The sequence below is a fragment of the Haliotis rufescens genome, unplaced genomic scaffold, assembly GCF_023055435.1.
Source record: "Haliotis rufescens isolate VD_foot unplaced genomic scaffold, xgHalRufe1.0.p SCAF_1, whole genome shotgun sequence".
Lineage (NCBI taxonomy): Eukaryota > Metazoa > Mollusca > Gastropoda > Lepetellida > Haliotidae > Haliotis > Haliotis rufescens.
In genome coordinates this window covers 68,383,965-68,409,110 of record NW_025963779.1, presented here as the reverse complement: position 1 = coordinate 68,409,110, position 25,146 = coordinate 68,383,965, and the positions used below count along the sequence as shown (strand labels likewise).

Genomic DNA, 25,146 nt, shown 5'->3' with positions numbered 1-25,146 from the left:
AAGTCCAACCAAGGCCGAACTGCGTCAGGCGTTCCTCAGAGTGTGGGCTCAAGTGCCTATGGCCTTCATCAACCGCCCCATCCATTCCATGTATCGACGTTGCACGTCATCAATGCACATGGCGGACACACGAGATACTGACTTGTGATGCCATTTTCTCACAGACGAGTGTTGTGTTTCACTTTAAGAACATTTGACACTTTAATTTCAACCTTGATGATCATTTTGCCAAGTTTCATCTTTTTAATATGTCTCAAAGTATGTTTACAGTGTTTGGACAAATAAGGTTTCTCATATATCTATTCATGGTGACGTTTCTTTTGCGGTTCAGTATATATGTGGGTGTACGTGTTCTCTAAATCATTCCCATGTTCCGTCTGTTACTCTGACTTATAATTCCGTTTTATCGTAAGTCGCAATATACCAGCTGTGCAAATGATTGTAAATTGCCATGCTGCTCGGGTTCCATCAGAACACCGCCCTATCACTACAAACTGCAAATTGATAATGTGCCTTTACTTTGTTAAATTTATGGTTAATAATTAGATCACAATGAATATTCATAAGGTGAATGTATGGCGAGCCATGATCACCACTTATGAATAGACAATGTTCTAAATGATAATTGTTTAGCTTTTAACAGTGTTTAATACAATTTGTTCCCATACTGATTGATGTTTATTTTCACGATGAGCTGTGTGAACACATTATTTCCCTGAATTATATACACCTATTTCTTTCATTTGTCAAAGGAGCACCCATTTATCCTCAAACAACACCACTGCAATCGTTTATCCCTGGTTTCATTTCAATACATTGTATATGTCTGGTGCTGGGCGTATTTCCTAGCTGAATGTTTCCTTCAATAGAAGGCTTTTAACTGATTTTATTTCAATAAATGTTCATTCTGCCTCAACACTCGCGCATGAGCTAAGGCTAATGATGCATACTAGTTTAACTCTGCTTTTAACTTGTGTTTTGTGATAAAACCTGATTAGTGCTTCAGAAGCGTACCCTCATTAGAGAGAACGACGCTTGTTTATTGCGTTACGAGAAAAGGCCATCCGGACATTTTAAGAGCACGTGACCGTAAATTTATCTCATTACGGTACGCGGAAATATTCTGAAATCAATGATAATTTTGAGTAATTTCGGGATTTTCTGATTAGAAACTGTATTTGAGAAGGCTGTGTCACATTGACATATCAATAAAACGTATGAAATGATATCAAAGGAATTTCGCACTTTCGACTTCCCTTGCGCGCCTTCAACCTCCCTTGGTCTGAAATCAGATAAAGATTTTTCAAATTACATAAAACGCTCAGTTACCCAACATGTTATATCCTTTAGACCTTTTCTTAATTGATTTCATTAAGGAATGTGCCGACTGACTCGACCACGAGACATCAACTTTTTTACCCCCGTTTTTACTTTTTTGTTACATACCAAGTCATATATTTACACGTTCTACATCATCTACGAACATGAAAGTATCCATGGAAGAAATGGGTTTGCACAGACAAGTATAACAAACATGTTTATTGCCTGTGTTGTATGGAAGACTTCTAAATTTATAGCTTTATTCATTCCTAGATTCGTCATGTCGGAAAACGTCTTCCATAAAACTTGCCCCTCTTTGACAAATATGTGAATAGAATTAAAACGATTTGGATAGCGGCGAAAATTCTTTTATCACTGAAGATGGATATTGATAGCATTAAGCCATTTAGGGTATTCATGTTGGATGGCTAATAGAAGCAAGCCGAGTAGACTTTTATGCTTATAGTTCAGACTTATCATTGGTTTATTGATACGTCCATGTTATACATTATGGGATCGTGTGTGTGTTAACAAGGTAGTGAGAATTGAGGGTGCGTGGAGGAGCGCGCGGGGGGGGGGGGGGGGGGGGGGAGAGAGTTCACCGTGTAATGACGAATTGTCTGCAATGAGCTTCGGTTCGAGTGCCTGTTGTAAGCGGTGGGTCAGTCGCCTTATACGCTGTAGTTTCGTTCCATACTTCTTAGTCGTGCCACAATGTCATGATCGTGGGTTCGAATCCCATATTTACCCTGATTATGCTTCTTGGTGATCATGTGTTTCGGAAAAGTGATAGATTTATATGTCCTTCATCACTTCGGAAATAGCGCCCACATTAAGCTGACGTGATATTAACATATTTATTTCCAGAAATGTGAGGGACTGGCAAACAAGCCAATTTTGCTTATCTGAATGCCTCTCCCAAACATGATACACATACAAATAGCAATGTATTGAAAGTGACATGAGAAATAACATACATTATATAATTGGCATTAAAGATAATCATTGTTCTATAAGTGTTTAATTACTGGATTATCTTTCGTAACTACAGCTACGTTACTATTTACATCCAGCACAACAACATGACATGAAATGTACAACCCAAATACGGTAAAGTTTAAAGTAGCGTAAATCACTGACTTTATTATCTACTCATGCCAATCTCATTTCGAAAATTTTACAAAAAGAAATTATAACATATGGATGTATTTGATACCTCCCGGCTAGAAATTGTAGGCCAATCCCTATAAGGTGTAATTTTATACTTGTAAGGTAGGTTAACATCACAGGAGTGTCATTTAAAAAAAAGATGGAAATATATAATGTAACCTACATATGGTCTAATTTGGCACCGTCCAGCTGGTAAGGGTAGCTAAACACCCGGATGGAATTTGATACTTCCCAGACATTTCATACCTCCCAGACAGAAAGTGTAAATGTACCCTACAGGGGTGTGAATTGATACCTCCAGGATTAAAAAAGGTAGGTAAGCACCACAGACAATTTATTTGATACCTCTAAGAGGTGTGGCATGACCCCGCATGGTAAGACATAAGTAATATACAATCTGCGTGCGGCAGTGCCATATCTCTAGGCAACCGTATTGAAAGACACATTACATAACGTGAAGCATCAGAGCAATAAGGGTGATGGACGACATTTCAAAATCGAAAGAAATGCCTTGGATTGTTCAAAAAACGTGACATGGCCTTTTTTTAAATTTAGTGGGTTAGTGTGGCTTCGGATCCCGGACGGGACTCAACCCCCCAAAAATACGAGAATCTGTACTTTACAAAGAAAGTGTTATCCCAAATATAACATTTGTTATATTTGACCACTTTCTAAATGGCATTGTGTGTTTATGAACACTGAATTGTTCGATAGGCATTACTTAGAAGTTGACGGATGACAAAGAAGACACATTTTGTGGATAACAACTTCTTTAATACTGTAAAGGCGACGTGTCGGTATAGATCCTTATAAGGAAGACTGAATGAGAGTTGTTGCATTAAGTGTTTAAGAGGTCGCCTTCTGCCTGAGCAATTTCGACTGACCTGTCCCTCTTTGGGACTCATGTGTGAATTCACAGAATTTCTTTGTTTTTTGTATTGATATGATTTCTATTTTCGTGAATGAGGGACATTGTACAGAATATATATAGTAGGTGGATGATTAACATTTTATGATTAACAGTAACAACAATTGCATACATGAGTGGGATAACATGAGTAACTGTTGACAACAGAAGGATAACACTGTCACAACATGATGGACAGAGAACACACAGGTGGAAGCCAATGGGACATGAAGCCAAATACACAGGATAAGTTGAATAGGTATGGTGATTATTGCTAAATGAGTTCATAGTAGCCGGATCACTGGATTGTCTGGTCCAGCCTCGATTATTTACAGACCGCCATCATTTAGTTGGAATGTTGCTGATTGCAGCGTTAAACAACAAATAAACAAACACTTGTAACAAATGTTATATTTGGGATAACACTTTCTATATGTTATTATGAGCGACATCATTCTCATTTTCTATTGTAAAGATGTTGATGTTGAATTTCAATGTATATTTTGCTCAATTTTACTGGTAACTTGTCCTTTATATTGCACAGAATTAAAAGATATAGTGTATACCGTAAAGTACTACTTTGCCATGGAAACACTGTCAACACCTACTTCAATATAATATAACAATAAACGCATGTTAATAATTATCTCACAGCAAACAAACAGCTGGATCCACTGCATATTGACGCTGTGATCGGGACACAATATAAATATACATATGTTCAATTATACATCGTGTATATGTTTCGCATTCATTTATCGTTTGAGCTTGTATCAATATAGATATGTTCAAGGACAATCCTATAATACTTAACTTGAGAAGAATCATTCCCACATTTCTCTAAGTAGATGGGCCACCTTGAAAAGTGCATATAATTGATTTAATTAAACCTTTTTTGTATATTCACATATCAGTTGTATGTATTTATCGATGAAAAAAATGGATTAATACCAAAGTATATTTATTTGTTGATACTTCACCATGCATGTTTACTTGTTTAAGTCAGAACATGCTCACAAGTTTGCATCATCATCAGATTACAATACAATCACCTGCTATAATTCTCCAATAAATTCCCCAACAGTCTACTTGGGAATTTGTTGGAGATTTATGATTGGTAACTCGTCTTGTTATCGTGTAGTGTAAGGCTTACAACCATGTCGAATACACCTATTTATTCTGCATTATTTGAAGGACAATTTTACAATGTATGAAGCCCATTTCTGGTGTCCCCTGCCGTGATATTGCCGGAATATTGCCAAACGCGACGTCAAACCATACTCATTCACTCACTCACTGAAGGACCATTTTCTCGGAATACAGAATAGTTGCAATGCCAGCCTACCCAGCTGTAATGACATCCAATGTTTCTTCACCGATACGAACGGTGTGAATAACTTCGCCATTAATAGTTATTATTCTCCTTATTGTGTTTCAGTATCATGGATACAAAACGAAAATTAGACGTTGATGCAAAAGGTTTTAATTGCTTAAACTCATCCAGAGAAAAGCAGAATCAGTGTTTTTCTATGTCAATCAACATGTGTCATTGCCAAATCACAGCCTAATGCGTTTCAATTGTCAGGATTCGTCGTTATGCCATAACCTTTGAGTGTGGACAGATCCAGGTTGCATAACAGAGATTACCGCTGTCTAGCAAAAACAACAAGTATGTGACAGAGACTAGCACAGCTGGCCAATGTGGGTTAATTGCAGTGCAAACCTCGGGTTGTAAATCTCGACACTGACGTGTGTACAAAGTAAGTAATTTGTCACTTTGATCCCCAAGTACCCGGAAGGTCATGTAATACTGTGTTTTTACTCCAAGTACTTGTATGAACTATGTACTTCCGGCGGACCATTGCTCTGAGACCGCGTGCTGGATACATACTTACACTGTCCTTATAATAAGTATTCGTTACATCGCCAGGCAATCTTAGCATTTATGTTGTTTTTTTTTATAAAGAATAAATATCCAGTAACATTTTGACATGAGTGTTCACATGTAGCGGGGGATACACATGCAACATACGAGGTCCAGTTGCATCCCCAATACATCCCAAAAGGATGTCTTTATCCATCAATTATACAAAGTATGGACGGTATAGGTGAGGTGAATGGGGATTAACGTCGCGTCCAAGATTATTGCACTTATATTGCGATGTGAATGCACGTGTGTGTGGCTGCTTGTACCAGTCCGACTGTTGCCGATTTTATAGTGCTAGCTCACTGAGATACCATGCCGCAGTTTAACATAAATACCCCACTCAGACACAGTATACTGACTCCGAGTCGACCAGTCCTTGTTTTAGCCCCTTAATGCCTGGCGCCAGACAGGTAACAACAAGTACCATCTTCTCACGTCTTTGGATATGACGCGCCAGGGGATCGAACCTCGGACCTTTCGCTCTCCGGGCGGACGCTCTACCATTAGACCACGGAGGCGCTCTAAGGTATCATGAGCGTCCTCGTGTTTAATACTCGCTATATGAGGGACACCACAGCAGCTGTGTTAGTTCCTAAACAAAGACTCTTCACTTAGATATGGGAGCTGATGAGCTTGTTTGGTAGACCCAGTGAGTCAGAGAAAGAAGCGGCGGTGCACGAGCAGTGTTTTGGCCGCGTCGAGCACAAATCGAAAAGAGCAGAAATTTTGCGTTTCATATTTTTTTTTTTATATTTGTAATTTGATTTTACATAATGCTGGTTTGATTACTCTTAGTCAGTGGACGATGGAATCTGGTGCCCTTTTATTTGTAAGATTGATTACATGACTAATCCCGAGTGATGATAGATTTCCTTGTCCCTGCATCCGATACGTTTATTTTCATCTCAGTCATGGGTGAAAAAAAAATTGTTTACATTAGTAATAGCATACACAGAAGGGACTATAACAGCCACTTACTAAATATTAAGGTGAGGTGAGGTGAAATTGGGTTTAACGTCGCGTCCAAGATTATTGCACTTATATAGCGACGTGCATGCACGTGTATGTGTGTGTGTGGCTGCTTGTACTAGTCCGGACTGATGCCGATTTATAGTGCTAGCTCACTGAGATACCATGCCGCAGTTTAACATGAATACCCCACTCAGACACAGTATACTGACTCCGAGCCGACCAGTCCTTGTTTTAGCCCCTTAATGCCGAGCGCCAGACAGGGTAACAACAAGTACAATCTTTTAACGTCTTTTTGTATGACGCGGCCCGGGATCGAACCCTGGACCTTCCGCTCTCCGGGCGGACGCTCTACCACAAGACCACGGAGGCGGTCACTAAATATTAAGACTGATTAGTTATTTATGTAACACGTGGGATAATTATATCAGATAGACAGTCAGTTGTGTAGAGTTGATGCTCCTGTGCACGCCAGGAAACCTACGACAGAAGGTTCGAATGCCGATTCGCCCCGATTATATTTCAAGGTTTGTCAGCACCATACCCGTTCTCGTGGGTTTCACCAAGGTGGTTAACATATGAGCCCTGCATGACTTCAGGTTTTCCTCCCACATTAAGCTGACACGTGGTGATAAAACTTGAATACTGTTCAAGAGAGGCGTTGAACCCAACTCACTCACTCACTGTATCAGATACAACGCCGTTAGCATATATATATCATCGCCGGCTCTGACGATATGATGGGTTAAACGGAGCTTGTTCAAAGGATGCCGAGAGTTGTAAATGTCAACGACATTGGCTCTGCCTAACACTATGCGTACACGTCTTGATACTGTGAAACAGCGGCGTAAAACACAACTCACTTACTCTGTCCAATCGTTATTTGTATATGCATACACTGCATACATGCAGTACGACATATATATAGCACATTAAATATGCACTCGATGATGCACGAAGAGGTTTGTTACAAGTTATTATTTCAAATAAGCTAAGCATGACATATTGATTTGGATTTGGAAGTAAATATATTCGGGGGAAAAGCATCACAAGTATGTGTAAATATGGTCGAAGTACATTACTCTGCTATACAGACATATCGATGAGACTCTGTTTCAGAAGTTGATTGTTAATGACAGATTTCTGAATAGAAGTTAAATATTTACATGGAGACAACCCGCAGTGTGTAATTATGCTAATCGGTACCATGCGGACTATGAAATAGGGTACGTTATTTAGTTGGCTGTCACAGACGAATCTCGCTTCAGTACTCACGTGAGAAATACACTGTATTATTAAAGGAGGATATAGAAACATTACAGGTATGCTAGCATTTCTCATGAATGATAGATATGCTGATACCTGCTTGGACACATTCAAAGACGAATTCACACTTAGAAAAGCTTCTCTCTTTCATCTGTTTTTAAATAGTGTAATTCATGCACACCACCTGAACGATTCAACAAATAGTGTCATTATTTTATTGCGTTATGTTTTTTGCACCAGCTGGAACCGCTTACCCAACCATGAACTGGTTCAGTGGTTCATGTAAGATGGCGGCTGCACGCAAGGTTGGACTCGGTATATTCATTAAGTGATCACACGAAGATGAAATGCTACATAATACATGTTCGGACATGTAAGGCAACGATGTATAGCCTGGAACACTGTATATGCATTCATTTTGAAATCATATGACGATAGTCTCTTTTAAACGGTAATCGGAAAACAAAGTCATAGGGGAAAAAAGTCACAGAAAAAACCACAGGAAGGGTCTGGTTGTCCTTCCTGTGGACTTTTTTTATGTGACTTTTTTTTCTATGACTTTGTTTATTATGCTATGCACTGTAAGTTTGTGAAATTGTAAGTTATTAAGGGTTTGTGATTGTGCTACGTATATACATATTGTTTTGTATTGTTTGATAGGCCTTACTTAGAAGTTGGCGGATGACAAAGGAGACACAATATATTCTCCATCTACTATATATAGTCTGTACAATGCCCCTCATTCATTCTTGCTTAACAACGGTATAAGGATCTATACCGAAACGTCGCTTTTTACGGTTTTAAAGTTATCCATAAATTGTGTCTACATTGTTTTGTATTGTTATCATATTATAATGAACGATATAAAACAATCAGAATTTGTGTTTCACTATTGTGTTACTTTTTTTACTGTGACTGAACTTACATCATAGGAAACAAACCTGTGACCTGTGTCTGTATCTCTTTTTCTTGTGACATTTCCACTGCAGTCTTTATATCAACCTCACAGGAAAATGAAAACATGTCAGGTTATTATGCCAAAACTCTTTCAGCTCCAGTTAGGAAATATAATTTCACTTGATAAGCTGAAGATTATGAACTCCGTATGGTTAAGTTAATTTTGTGGCATATGACCGAAGGATGTTCGCCTGTATGTAATATAAGATCTTTGGATTGCAAGACATAAGTTTATTTCTATATGACATTTTCAGTTAAATATATGACTTGAAATAGAATATGGAGATACATAGCTAGACATAGATGAATTGTTATAGGGAATATGAAGATGCATAGCTAGATATAGATGAATTGTTATATGGAATATGAAGATGCATAGCTAGATATAGATGAATTGTTATATGGAATATGGCGATGCATAGCTAGATATAGATGAATTGTTATTTGGAATATGGCGATGCACAGCTAGATATAGATGAATTGTTATATGGAATATGGAGATGCACAGCTAGATATAGATGAATTGTTATATGGAATATGGAGATACATAGCTAGATATAGATGAATTGCTATATGGAATATGAAGATGCATAGCTAGATATAGATGAATTGTTATATGGAATATGGAGATGCATAGCTAGATATAGATGAATTTTTATATGGAATATAGAGATGCATAGCTAGATATAAATGAATTGTTATATGATATATGAATATGCACAGCTAGATATAGATGAATTGCTATTTGGAATATGGAGATACATAGCTAGATATAGATGGATTGTTATATGGAATATGAAGATGCATAGCTGGATATAGATTAAGTGTTATATAGAATATGAAGATGCATAGCTAGATATAGATGAATTGCTATATGGAATATGAAGATGCATAGCTGGATATAGATGAATTGTTATATAGAATATGGAGATACATAGCTAGATATAGATGAATTGTTATATGGAATATGAAGATGCATAGCTGGATATAGATGAATTGTTATATGGAATATGAAGATGCATAGCTGGATAGATGAATTGTTATATGGAATATGAAGATGCATAGCTGGAGATAGATGAATTGTTATATGGAATATGGCGATGCATTGCTAGATATAGATGAATTGTTATATGGAATATCGAGATGCATAGCTAGATATAAATGAATTGTTATATGATATATGAATATGCATAGCTAGATATAGATGAATTGCTATTTGGAATATGAAGATGCATAGCTAGATATATATGAATTGCTATTTGGAATATGGAGATGCATAGCTAGATATAGATGAATTGTTATATGGAATATGAAGATGCATAGCTAGATATATATGAATTGCTATTTGGAATATGGAGATGCATAGCTAGATATAGATGAATTGCTATTTGGAATATGGAGATGCATAGCTAGATATAGATGAATTGCTATATGGAATATGAAGATGCATAGCTGGATATAGATGAATTGTTATATGGAATATGAAGATGCATAGCTAGATATATATGAATTGCTATTTGGAATATGAAGATGCATAGCTAGATATAGATGAATTGTTATATAGAATATGAAGATGCATAGCTAGATATAGATGAATTGTTATATAGAATATGAAGATGCATAGCTAGATATATATGAATTGCTATTTGGAATATGAAGATGCATAGCTGGATATGGATGAATTGTTATATGGAATATGAAGATGCATAGCTGGATAAAGATGAATTGTTATATGGAATATGAAGATGCATAGCTAGATATATATGAATTGCTATTTGGAATATGGAGATGCATAATAGATATAGATGAATTGCTATATAGAATATGAAGATGCATAGCTAGATATATATGAATTGCTATTTGGAATATGAAGATGCATAGCTGGATATATATGAATTGTTATATGGAATATGAAGATGCATAGCTGGATATATATGAATTGTTATAAGGAATATGAAGATGCATAGCTAGATATAGATGAATTGTTATATGGAATATGAAGATGCATAGCTAGATATATATGAATTGCTATTTTGAATATGAAGATGCATAGCTAGATATATATGAATTGCTATTTGGAATATGTAGATACATAGCTAGATATAGATGAATTGCTATATGGAATATGAAGATGCATAGCTGGATATAGATGAATTGTTATATAGAATATGAAGATGCATAGCTAGATATAGATGAATTGCTATTTGGAATATGGAGATGCATAGCTAGATATAGATGAATTGTTATATGGAATATGAAGATGCATAGCTAGATATATATGAGTTGCTATTTGGAATATGAAGATGCATAGCTAGATATAGATGAATTGCTATTTGGAATATGGAGATACATAGCTAGATATAGATGAATTGCTATATGGAATATGAAGATGCATAGCTGGATATAGATGAATTGTTATATAGAATATGAAGATGCATAGCTAGATATAGATGAATTGCTATTTGGAATATGGAGATGCATAGCTAGATATAGATGAATTGTTATATGGAATATGAAGATGCATAGCTGGATATAGATGAATTGTTATATAGAATATGAAGATGCATAGCTAGATATATATGAATTGCTATATGGAATATGAAGATGCATAGCTGGATATAGATGAATTGTTATATGGATGATGAAGATGCATAGCTGGATAAAGATGAATTGTTATATGGAATATGAAGATGCATAGCTAGATTATAGATGAATTGTTATATGAAATATGAATATATATGTGTGTGTGTATAGTTAGATTAAGGTATTGTATATTAACTTTGATGATGAAATCGATAAGCATTTAAAACTAAATGTTTCTTTCAATTATGGTACTCCGCTCTCTACTATGCCATGTGTAGCACAGCATCCGTGTTAGTGTGAACACGGTGATATAATTGCAATATTGGGTAAAAGTAACTGATAAAGAACGGAAATGTGGATATGGATGAATACGGGTGGATAGATATTACAATTCCCACGTACTAAAGCTCCATTGCGTCACACGTCAGCTAAAGAATGCCAACAATTAACTCATAGCGTTACCCTCAAATTATAAATAAATGGGCGCACTTTGGCAATGTTTTGTGAACTTTTCCAAAGGTCCTGACAGCTGCATTGTTTTCTAAAACAACGTTTTCCTTAACCTGACTAGCTCTCCTCCGAAGGGCGCGGGATACAATCAGTATTGGGAGTATCAGCTTCCACCAGCGACAGTGTAACTGTGCGTGGAGTGTATCACATTTCACTCTGGCCATGTTGATTTCAAGTGTTATCTACACTCCGCTGATGCACATAACCTTGTCGATTTCTCACCACTACTGAAATATGTGCTGTGGAAAATGAAAATTCCATACGTTTTCTTGTGAACAGTGGACCTGATATGTAATCATATGTATGCACCAGCCATCAATCATACTTTGCCTCACGTTATGCAACACATGTACCATTATTGCAGGATATGTATGTACATGTATACCAGGTGTTTGTCATTAAAATCGTGAATCTGTTTTAATTAAATACACATATATTGTATTCATACATGACACGTCGATGTTTTATAGCATATGGTTCAATAAAGCTTAGGATATTATTATTTTTATTGGCACAATTTAATTGATCAACTTGATCACACGCATGCACAAACACAACATCGCATGCAGGACTAACCATCAAGAACGTTTCATGCCGTGGATGTATTATATCATTATGAAACAATGTTCTGTAACATCAGCCAGATTCAAATAGAACTAGTTGCTAAATATAATTAAACATTGCAAACTCTTCTTCAGTTCATGTGAAACTGTGTTATACTTAGACAGTCGACTGTCTCTGGTTCCGTATTGCCTATATTAAAAAGGAATTATTAATGCGCATGCAATTACTTCGGTGTTAATTTCTTGACACAGGTTACCTGTAATGTGTATGTCATGCAGTTTGTCAGATCGTTCTGACATGCACCACGTGTGTAAGTAACTTATGCATGCGTCAAGATCGATGTGGAACTCTTCCTCTAGGTATCCCCCCGCTCTCTGTCAGTCTGACACATACTTTCACATTGCACATGCAGGGAGTTCCTGCTTACAAGGGTTGAGATTTCACCCCGGGATCAAGCTCATTGAAGAGCTCTCTCAGTTATAAGCAGAACTGTTGAATGCATATTAAAAATAAATTAATAATGATCTTTTGTGGATTTAGTGTTTTATTAATTATCTTCTTCATTTATATATTGTTTGTTTCAAAGATCACTTTCAGGACATTGTGTTAAATAATAATTACGATTAGAACTTCCGAACAATTCTCAGAAATCATGTGTAGTTATCCAGGAACATTCATTTCTTCGTGTCTCAGAATGACGATAGGTTTGGCATTGTATACACCACTCTTTCTTCACCAATTTCGTTAGAGCTGAAGTAATTTTATTTTCTGGCTATTGGGTTAGTTTTGTCGATATTACTGTATCGTTACCAAGTGTGAAGTGTATAGCTGAGTAATATGTTGGATCTTTCAAGAAACAAATTAATAAAATGACTAGGCCAGTCTTAGAAATCACACGATGTTAATGAACAAATATTCAAATCCCTGTGTAAAAGTCTCTTTTACCCCATCGATTGCCCTCCGATGAACAATAGTCCCTAGAAATGGTTCACAGAAATGTATTCACACCATGTGAAGGAAAAGCTCCAATCGATAGGTTTTACACCGAAACGTTTTATCTAAATGCAGCTTGGAGACTGTTTGTCTGCTACAAGACTGCGTATTTCACACACATGGTTGAATTTGGCATTATACAAAGACTTAAGAGATCACATATTTCCGTACTCGCGTATTCCTTACCAAATTACCGCAATAAGTTTTCATCTTGAATCAATACCATTCTCGGAAAACAAAATGAATATTGAATATCGCTGGAGAACTGTACTTTATTCCGGACAACGAAATCCTTTCGCGCCATGGGTAACCGAATTGACTTATATGTACGCTTTAATCACCTCGCTAGCTCGTGCTGAACATCCGCAGAGAAAAGTGTTTTCATAGAGCAGGATAGAAATAGCTCAGCGAGTATGTTGAGAATATCATCTAACCTCACTTCAAAACTTCCGTTATCTACTAGCGGACGGTAAGGCTGTTTGAATGTATCTAGACGCTAAACCGACAAAGTCATACGCGCTCAAAACGTCAAACCCATGAAATTCGTGGGCCTAAACAGTAAACAAACTCGGCCCACCAAGCGGGACTCGATCAACCGTAAACTCACCAACCACACAAAGGTCCCCAAATATAGCGCGAGCCGACAGCTGTTATTACACAAAGAAACTCATTCGAAATCCTAACCCTTTACTCTGAAAATGTGGAGCTACGCTAGACTTATTACAGTAAAAATATTCCGCGGGTTGTAACACTCAAGTTTGCTGGTAGACCGCGCGAGCGTACACAAAAAATCTCTCAGTCAATGTTTTCAACACAGCGACCCTCAATCAAGGTCAAAGGTAAGCTCCGCCCCGTTGTCAGACTGTCCAATCAGCAGCGGCAGCTGTGCTATAATTTCCAGCCCGCGCGCTGCATGTTGGGAAAATGACGTCACCCTAGCCATATTGCTTTTGTGCATTGTGAGTACTTGTAGAAGGTAAGGCTTTGTATGCCGCGCACGTTTCAGTACGGCGCTGGCAACAAAGAAACTAAGGTAGATAGGGCACTACTCGACTGCCCATTCACTATTCTGGATGTACGTCTGAGGTAAACAGCAAGTGTGATGCCTGCGAATATCTATGCAGACATGATGACTGCCAGTACTGGCATAGAAGACCAGCGAGCCCTGCAACTCGCCTTCGAACTGTCTTTGCTCGGGTTGGGAGGAGAAGACGAGCCTAGCACTACCAGTCCCAATAGTACCACAGTTAACTCTTCATCCTCATCCTCATCTTTCGAGGATTCAAATGCTAGAAAAAGAAGTGCAAACATGACGGAGTGTGTCCCTGTGCCGAGTTCGGAACATGTAGCTGAAATTGTAGGGAGACAAGGTATGTATTAAAACGCAGTGGCACTGTAAACATTGGCTTTTTCTTTGTTGAAAAAAAACGCATGTGTAAATAAAGAAAAGTCTGTCAGTCTAACGCATGTGTTTTCTAGACTCGAGTTATTCGCTTCTCCATTCAACGCCTAACAGTAGCCTATTCTATATTTAGTGTAAATACTACGGCTACGCGTGCACGAGATTTCTGTGCGCCTCGGGCTATTGTTCAGGGTCGCGCCAATTTGCACGTGGTCTTACAGTCACGTCTGTACTTACAGCTTAGAAAAACCTGCAATGTTACTTCCACGTTGTCGAACCATGTGTGTATTAATGTATCTTTGTAATGACATATTTCTGTAGCCACCTCATGACTATCGAAACGGAGATATATTCACAAGTGTGTACCTTCGTTTGCCGATGAACTCATGTATTTTGTAAGCATTTGCGATCGATATTTTACGCCGTAACACGAATTTACGAGAGCTGTATTACTCATACGAACAACTTGGTCGATAAATCCGCGACCAAACATTTACTCACACCAAGTTGATGGAACCAACATGGGGAAACGTGATGCTCACAAGTCGTGTCAAATTTGACCGCGGACAGACAGCATAATTGAAAAATGTTCTCATGGTTGATATTTCCAACAAAGCTCTCTATAAATTATTTGTATGTAGCCCATGAGGTTGTTGAGGTAATTTCAGTAAGAAATAGCGGTGTATTTGAAGGCTTCGTAAATCCCTCATATTATGATATTTTTCTCAAATAGTATATTAATTTACAAGTAGACCAACGCTACAATTACTACGAAACTGAAAGCACATGTATTGTTCAAATTTTCATTCATAGTATGATGCTGTGAATTGAATCTGTCAGCGCCCTCGCTCGGCGCACCACGCTTGACAGCTGACGGTTTTGTTAACCACGTGGTCACCTACTGTCAAAATATTTCCTTGTCAAAACTGTAATTGGCGCGAAAATATTTTCCGTTTAATCATTGTTCATCAAGCTTCTTGTCTTTAGATGTTTCGGGTCATTGTCAATCATGCGTCGACAAGACAATAAACTTGTAATCAATGGCGGAAGCATGGATGACGCAGATTTCAATTAATCTTTGTCTATGTACGTAATTAAGGTGAGTGTTAGGGGGAGGGGTTGGTGCCCGCGGTAGGATGTTGTGACAAGGCAAGGTACACCTGGGGCGATGGTCATTGACCAATTCAAATTCGATACGGCTTTGTTTGAACTGTCAGAATTGGCGCGAATGCCGAGTCAACGGCCTTCTTTGTCTGAATTCTCGGTCGCTTGAAAACAGATTGTGTGGGTAATCCTGGGGTGATTGTTACAGTCAGTATATAGGATTGAAAGGCATCAATAGCGATTAAACTCAACGTTGGGTCTGGTCGCGTAGGTTATTCATTATACTGGAAGCATACTTCAACTTGGGATTTAGGGGGGGGGAGGGGGATAGTGAATCTAAATTTGAAAAGATTTAATTTATCACCGCTACGTTTTGTATGGTGTGCGTGGAGGTTATAGATAAATGAAAAGTGCACATGCTTGAGTTGCGCATGTATTATGCGTGGTAAGGGATGGTTTCGTCCATGTCGCCGTGACAAGTTTGATGTATTGAGAGTACCCAGGAAGGGAAGTGTTGGCATACCAGTGTATTAACATAGGAAGCTAGCAGTGTAAATGATTATATTACATGTCCGACGCTGGCATGTGGTATACATCACTCGTAAATAACTGGGTTGAAACTTGTACTCGCACTGGGTGTATAGTGTCATGTTCATCTAGTGGCCATACGGGCCCATCTTTCCCAATACATGAAGGAGTGTTAGACTGAGCCGCAAATATATTGCATAATTATGAATATGCCGATGTTGAGATGCGTAAAATAATGTACCGCTTCTTCGCTACGGTCGAGTAACGTTTGGATGAATGGCTGTTTAAGATGTCGCCGATGTTAGGAATTTGGGAAGTAGGGATTTGGTAGGTGAGCGGATGTAGTGTTTTTATTTGTTTCGGAATTGCGCGACACCACGTGGTGAGGAGCACTCCTCATCTTGCTGATTAATCAGTGACTGCAGACAGCACGTGGTCCTGCCATGCAGAACGTTCGAACCATTCTGTTGGTCTCGCCTACATTCATAAATTATTTGTTCGTACATGGATGTGGGATAATATTTCAATAAATCTTAAAATAAAATTGATCTTTCTGACACTATATATGACATTTCATTTAGTGTTAATTCTCAATAGAGAATAGGTCTACTGTTTGACATTGTACGCCAGCCACCGTTGCTATTCCCTACCACTAATATCAGTAGCTTATATCACCTGTCTGTCGGCTCGCTCTGGACACCAGCATCACCGACAGTCAGTTTCTCAAATACCAGCGCCATGTTCCCCGCCAGACCTCGCTCCAGTAGTAAACATTAATCAAGTTAATAACCCCATTATCCGGGCGGTCCAGTACAGGAATGTTCGTCCACTTGTTCCACGGGATCTTGTGGCTTGTATGGCCTGTAGCTGTACTCTGCTGTGGGAATGCAGGAACCTGACCATCCATCTCTGTAGCAGTGCTTCTCATCTATAGCCCCCACTCACGTTATCCCTGCTTAGCCAAAGTACTTCAGTGTTCCCATATATTTATCCCTAGTCCGCTTGTATACCAAGTTCTTATTTATAATGACCACTCTTATCTCGTACTCGCTACAGGAGACGGAGAATCCAATTGAACCGATGTTACATGCGACGCATTTAAACGTCCATATTTAAGGACCTCACTTCTGTACAACAACGACTGTTTCATACTTTTAATCATAATCTAATTGCCAATTGTTCTTATTCTTTACGCGGGTGGGATCTTCTTAACCGAATAACTGGAACCAATGTGGTTGATTGTGGCTATTTTTAGCGAGGTATGTTTACAATGTAATAAGCTCCTAGTGTCCTTCCTGGGGACTGTACCAGTTAGATGAAACTGTCTGACCTTTTCGTACGAATAAATTGTCAGACATTTTACAGACTCTTCTATTCAAGTTGAATTATGCATGTGTCAAAACGCCGAGTGACATTTCACTGCAGAACATCCACGGACTCGAGAACGCCCTCATGAGCAGATATGTCATCAATATGCTGGCATAATACACCCATCGTGGGATAGGGTCCTAGGCTTGACCTTTTGTCGGCGACCTCTGCTTGAACCCCACAAGGCCGTGTTGTATATATCTTGCTCGCACCTACCCCTGATTAGCGCTTCTACCTGTAAGAGAAAATCACAGGTTGCCACATGTCGTTGGAAATTATGACATGTAATAAACTATTGTTACTTTGCTTCGCATTGTATGTGTTGGGGGACGTTAAGTAGCGCTGATGGTCTTGTTTACCACGGCGTACAAGATACATGTAAAACTTGACACCTCCTTTGAGGAACCACTTACAACTAATTCGCTTGGTGTTTTCTTCCTTTTGCATTACGATGATCGTATTTTGTGGAATGGTACAAGGAGATAAAATACTTTACTAAATACTGAAAATGAAACTGCTATCACTAACGCTGAATGGCATCGACAGTTGAGTGGTAAAAAACACATATTTACTGTAGACGTAACAAGAAGTCGTGAACTTGTGCGGCATGTGGTCGGGATGGTAATTAAGCTCAGCCATCAGAAAGTGAGTTATGCGCCGTACAGTATTTTGATGATTATTGCCGAGGTCATTTGGGTTTGATATGTATATCTGTAACAACACGCCTGCATATTCGCGACAGAGTCGGAGATAAATTCGGACCTTGACACAAGCATTTTGTTAACATCCAGAAGTGGTCCCCATCTCCTGGGAAATAAACGCAGTTCGATAACTGTTATGATGCAAGGCGGGTTGTCATACCTCGAGCAATATGTAGCCCGCGACATTTGTTTGGCTGCGTCCAATTGGTCATGTTCAATGTCAAGTGCCTACTTCATGTGACTGAAGTTGGCTAGCGACGGGTTCTATGTCGTGCACCGGAAACCTAATGTAATGTCGTGATTGACCATTTCCTGTTGTGTCATGTGGTCAGACCACAAACACACAAGCCGCTGTCCCGGTGTTTGCTGGAGGGGGAAAGTGCACTCGCGCTCGTAGGGTCAGTTTGAGGCGTGGACGTGGATGTCTTCTTTTCAAACCGAAACCTGAGGTTACAATGAGCCCGAATAACAAGACCGGTTAATTTGTCATGATATTGCATGTTCGTACTGTAAGTACGCCTGTGGAAAGAAAGAACATAATCATTCTCTGTCATGACGGCTTTACGTTTCATTAAATTGCTCTTATACATTAATAAGTAGGCTTTACCCTAGGCTGGCTGATTGGCCGAGATAACTGCTTGCTGCCATATGCTTGGTCTGACAGATGGTGGACCGACGTTCTTGATCATGGTGATATGCCCCTTTGTTCCTGAAGCAGCCCTCGCCTGCATCTAAGGTCATCTAGTAATTGCATTCAGATGCCTGCACGCAAGCAGAAAGCGTGCTTTTCATGATTTATGCTATAATAATACATCAACATATCTTTGATTAAATCTGTAAACAGTCATTGAAGGAGCTATCCCGGTATCTTGTGTTCAGCATCGAGTGCTAGCGGGTTTTTTTATCAACTTCAGGATTGTGTTCTGCAGTCAGTAAGGGAAATGAGTTACTTATAATGGTATATAATATAACAGTCGATATTGGGTTGACCCACTTTGAGTTAAGCCGATTCGAGGTTGTTATGCATCAACACGTGCTAAATGTAGTGGACCCCTGAGTGTAACCCCATTAAGGAGATTGTGTCATAAACTGAGGTCACGCAGACGGTACACGAAGTCAGAGGTCACGGACGGTGTAGACAGTTTATGCAGCTTAGATAGACGGTATTTAATCAGTCTGCAGAACGTGCCCCCCATCCAGTCATTAGTCCTGGTATTTGTGCACTATACTGGATGTTTTCGTTCCAAAGGGTATTTTTTGTAAGAGAACATGGCATGTTCATGCTATGAGGAGCGAGTGCGCGCCGAGTGCGTTGTGGAGACTACATCCACACGCTCGAAGTATGAACCGCGGCATGTGATTGATTTCCCAGACATCAAGTCTATTTATATAGCTAGCATGTTACCAAAGCTGGGTTATCTTCCAATGTTCCAGGAAATTCCACCGTTAGTTTCAGTGTCGGGTGTCATTCCAGCCCAGACATACATCCTACATACAGTTGTGTATAGTGTTTGAGAAGAATGCCGCACCAACAAATGTAGCTCTACAATCAGTGTTTTTGAACTTGCCTTGAATACTGTTTCCTGATCAACACATAGTTTTTATTAGCGGTAAGCAATCCTGTATTAATTCAGTTAGCTTTTATGTCTAGTCAAGAACATGTGTTGTACTTCACCCGGCCTTTGTAATTGAATATTCGTGGTGACTTCAACGTAATATGTAAATTCTAGCAAGCATAATAAAGTTTGTAGGTGTGCTACACATCGGACATGGCCAGTCTAGCATTGCCTCCACACCTCGACGGGCGGCATGCTGACCGGCCTTGAGAATGGTTATTTGCGGCGGGCGTGTAAGAGGAGGAAAAGCATACTTGAAAGTTGGCAGTATGGCTGCGCGCCTCGAGTGACTAGTAACTGCCCTTCTCCCGTCGACTGCCCTAATTAAGTTAGTGAAACCGAGGAAATGTAGGCCGGAAGACGGTACTAATAATCAATTACCGATGTAGGCAAATTTGCACATTTCCCTTCCCGTGTTGCGTCAGTTCAGTGGTATTGACATGGGACGGATTGGCTTAGCTCTCGATTGCTGTATAGAAAGGGTTTAGTTTCTATAGTGGAGTTAGAGCATCATCGCATATAACTTTATCTCGTGAAGTATGATATATATCCTGTTGAAGCACCAATTATTTTCGACCGCTCAAAAGAAGCTGTATATTTTAATGATGGTGTTATTGCACTTCTTTTCAAAGCTTGTGTCAAGCCGCTATCGATTACCTGGTTTAATTTCTTGGCACGATTAGAATTTTGTCTGTCGCTTTCTTTAACGGTGGCTGCCGATTGATAGTTAATTTGCAGTATCAGAAAGCCACCATGTTGTCAATTAAGTAAATATTATATCTTCCTCCTGAGTAATCAGTGTACTTTAATGAAGCTCGCTGGCAAGTTGACCGCCCGAAGCTGTCTCTCCGAATGGCCGCAGCTAACACGTCCCCGCTGTGCAATCATGTCTAACTCTGTTGTTTACTTTCAGGATGCAAAATCAAAGCTCTCCGGGCCAAGACAAATACGTACATCAAAACACCAGTGAGGGGAGAAGAACCGGTCTTCGTCGTCACCGGACGCAAAGAAGATGTCAACTCCGCCAAAAGAGAGATCTTATCTGCCGCTGAGCATTTTAGTCAAATTCGGGCGTCCCGAAGGAACAGTAGTGTTTCAAGTGTGGGATCTAGCAATGGTTCCACCCTCACTCCTGGACCCCCAAGTCCCAACGCCCCGGGACAGGTGACAATACAAGTTCGTGTCCCTTACCGTGTGGTCGGGTTAGTTGTGGGACCTAAAGGTGCTACAATCAAAAGAATCCAGCAACAAACGCACACATATATTGTGACCCCAAGTCGCGACAAGGAGCCAGTGTTCGAAGTGACCGGTCTTCCGGATAATGTGGAAAAGGCAAGGCAAGAAATAGAGAGCCATATTGCTATGAGAACGGGAGGTTTAGTGGATACGACAAACCTGCCTTCCAATCACGGAGAGGACTTCCCAAGTAATGGACTTGATTCCGGCTTTCACGAGCTCAATGGGGATTTCATGGGGTCGATCTACAAGCCACATTCGACCTCTGGGTCGGCATTTACGTCTTATGGCAGCAGCAACGTGAATGGGAATAGCCTTTTGTCGCGACGGAGTCAGGAAGCTACAATATTCAACTTCCCACCCGTTAATGGGTCCACGTCCTCCACATCCAAAATCTCACCAGACTTCCCAAACCCCTTGTCGAACGGATTCGGTGCATTCAATGGCTTTAGTGTGTACGACAACGACGAAGGGATCGGGTCTCCGTCATTCGACCCAATCCCTCCGTCACCGTCGATGTGGCCCGACTTCAGCAGTGACAACCGTAACTCTCTAGTCTCAATCTTCGGCAATACGAACTCTCCGCCATCCACCAGTCCGCGCCGCAGCAGCAGTTTCGCCGGTGGCATGTGCCCTTCCTCACGAATCTCCCCACCCCTCACGGAGAACGGGACCTCCGCAAGCTCCAGTCCCCCCAGCAATATGACCTCGTCCCCAGCTCCAAGCATTTCAGGGGACCATCAAATGGTCCGGCGTATCCGCAGCGATCCGCTGAGCAATGGACTATCAAATATGAACGGTTTCACCACCCCGCCTAGCGCCGTGACGAACGGTTTCGCGTGTGTCTCTACCTCCAGCGGTTCCCCCACCCACAGCAGCACCGCCACCTCAAGCCCCACCCCAACAAGCGATGCAAGTGGCCCTGTCACCCCAGCGGGTACAGGCCCGTCCCCAACACGACCAAGAAAGCACTGTCTTATCTGCAATGAAAGCGAGGTGGTAGCAGCTCTCGTTCCGTGTGGTCACAATTTGTTCTGTATGGAGTGTGCCAGCCTAATTGTTGAGAAACCTTCCAGCGAGAGAGCCTGCCCGGTATGCCAACAGACTCCAACTCAGGCAATTCGAATATTTTCTTGAGTTTTTTCTCATTTTACTCCTCCTAATACTACTCCTACGTGGTGTGTACGTACTCCTATTAATCAACGTTCTCTCCACATATAATGATACTCGTGGTGGACATTTTCTCAATGGGACCTCGCTGAGTTCACACGAAGCGAAATGAGATTACTAGCCCACCCTCTACGTTGATTTATATTAACTATATGTGTTATTATTGAATATTATGTGAATATTCAAAAGTGCAAAGTGGATATATACATGTGCGTTTATCCAAAAGTATTATATTAATATTACTTATAAGAGTATTTTATTCTTTGAATATCTGTATTTCCTTATGTCTGATATCGAGAGATGACAATAATTTAAGTGTATGTTATGTGCAGCTGACTGTTGCTTTCTATGTGGTATATGTGTTATTAACGGACGCAACCTGCTCGACCCAAAATGCAAGGGGAGGCAACTGCAGGTGGTATGTTATGTTCACGAGAATTGGCGGTGTAAGATTCCGTTTTTAAATTATATTTTATCCAGCTGACAATATTTTATAGTCCAAATGAAAAAAAAAAGAAAAAGAAAAAATAGACTTTATTTTATTCTATATTGTGGAGTCAACCCAAAGTGGGTTTTGTTTGTGATTGAAGATTTAAGCTTTCTAACATACATATATTATTTGTATAAATAGATTCTCAAAGACTTAATTTGTTGCACATCCATAGTTTAGTATTTTCTATTTTAATATTATTTACTACTCTGTGTATATTGTAGATGTTCCACAGATTACCAATAACTCGTCGACAAAGTACAAGAAAGATATTTTTATTTTGAGGCCAAGCAAAATATGGCCGTTACTAATATTATATTTGCTGAAACTCAGAAGTATAAGATGTAAGAGTTTTATTTTTCTGCCATTAAAGTCAAGTTCCAAAGTGGAATTACACAACTTGTTCGATCTTTTGGTTTCCTACTAAAATTGTCCTAATATATTTGGCCGTCGGCGACCCATCTCGGAAACAAGGAATCTGACGTCATTGGAGGGTAATAGCTGCAAAGATCGACAACCGATCAATGTAAGGGGAGGTGTATGACGTTACGATGAAGAAACAAATTATCACATCTTGGTAATTGCTTCATTGTGATTTGCTACGAGTGATTGCATTGGTCGTAATTGCAGAGCGTTCATATTTGAAAAATTTGTGCAAGACGTCACTCGCCGCCCCATGCATATCGACGAGAGCGCGGTCACCACAGGTTACCCGCTTCTCAATAATTGGTAGCTACCTTTCCAATTTATCCCAAGGGTTGTACGTCACTTGCATGTTAAATCGAATGGACCTCTGGTTGCCGAACCACTCCCGCATCTGAATGACATTCTTGGCTCTGTTCACAGAACTAGCGATTAGATTGTAGAATGTTATCTTCACTTGCGTCATCCTCTTGATCTCTACACTTATCTCTCTTCCTTAGAACGGGTTCATTTACATCTATATTATGCAAAATAAACAACGTAAACACTGAAAACGAACAGTATCTGGTGTATGGCCCGTCTATCGTCCTGCATGCTTTCTGGTACATTCTGGTACATTCACCTACGAATACGCTTGAAAGTGTCCGGCGTAAGTTACGCAGACTTCGAACGAAAAGTATTTGATCCTTGAACATTCATGGTAATATAGTTCTGAGCGGAAACGATAATGTTCCATGACAATAAAGAACAAAACTATACAAAATACAAATGGTTTCATTACGGAGTCGTAAGAAGACTGCGTACGGGTATAATATATTTCTACAGTTAATTACTGCACTTGAATAACATGAAGGTCTGGGATACCGCAGGCGTGTAAGGTACACGGCAGAGTCCCGCGAAGACGACATGCATAACACTAGAATGCATTATTAATATTCTCTATCGTACCTTGCATGCCAAGGTGAGCCAGGTACATTATGCATGCGGTGGGATGTGAAACAATAGAATGGTAAAGTATTGGATATTGAAACAAGCAACAAAGTCGTTTGGATTCATTAATGGACACGCGTTAATGTCTCGACATCTGTCTACAGTGAAACGGAAACCAAGCCAGTATTGAAATACCCGCGGACCAACCTGGAAACACGGATATACATGATGATGTAATAGGATAAAAGAATGAATCTTCAATAATTATTGATTTACGTTTTACGCTCTTGTTTAACAAGAATCTTGACTGGTAGTTGCCGGGGTGAAGTGAACCACTCACTATTGTCCACTAAGTTGGATATACTACTCGAAAACAGTTAATGAACGCCCGATTGGTTCATATGACTATAGTTATTCTTTCATGGCATGATAGATAGTCATACGAAAAAGGGGGCACGGATGGCCCAGTCGTCTAAGGCGCCGCGATTCGCTGTGCAGAGTTGCGTCCCTTGGGCACGCCAGAAACCTATGATTGTGGGTTCGAATCCGGGTACGAACCGATTATGTTGCTAGGTTTGTCAGCACCATACCCGTGGGTTGCGCCGAAGTGGTAAACGTCTGAGACCTACATCACCCTCCTCCCACATTAAGCTGACACGCCGTGATATAACTGAAATACTGTTAAAAGCGGCGTTAAACATAACCCACTCATACGAAAAATAGGGTGTTCTTTAACTTCTGTTCAGTGTGATGTATATCTGGATCTGAAGATTTAAAGGGTCAAATTTTGTCAGACCCAGCTGAGAACACTGTCTTGAGTTAACATTACAGTTAAAGTGCTCAGGGTGACACATTCGCAGTGTTGTTTAACGCGCCAAGCACAACCGACGAGCTACGTGCAACCACCCATACTGGTTGGTTATATATGTCAGTATAGTTAACACGGAAGTAGGCATTCTCGCCACCAACTAGGGTTATTATCATAAGAGGCCGATGTCATAATAGGACGGGC

At 39.8% G+C, this 25,146-nt stretch overlaps 1 protein-coding gene across 1 annotated transcript; it reads left to right on the top strand.

Moving 5' to 3' along the window:
- The first annotated feature begins 14,091 nt into the window (after positions 1–14,091).
- Positions 14,092–23,177, top strand: LOC124134081 (RNA-binding protein MEX3B-like). Its single transcript, XM_046498723.2, has 2 exons — positions 14,092–14,536; positions 20,799–23,177. Exons 1-2 carry the CDS (start codon positions 14,269–14,271, stop codon positions 22,256–22,258), a joined length of 1,728 nt encoding a protein of 575 aa, XP_046354679.1. The 5' UTR covers positions 14,092–14,268; the 3' UTR covers positions 22,259–23,177.
- Positions 23,178–25,146: the final 1,969 nt, after the last annotated feature.

Excerpts from the sequence above, each read along its gene's own strand:
- LOC124134081 (XM_046498723.2), top strand. The coding sequence starts at position 14,269 with ATGCCTGCGAATATCTATGCAGACATGATGACTGCCAGTACTGGCATA. Across the intron at positions 14,537-20,798 it reads TGAAATTGTAGGGAGACAAG|GATGCAAAATCAAAGCTCTC; the intron begins GTATGTATTAAA and ends GTTTACTTTCAG.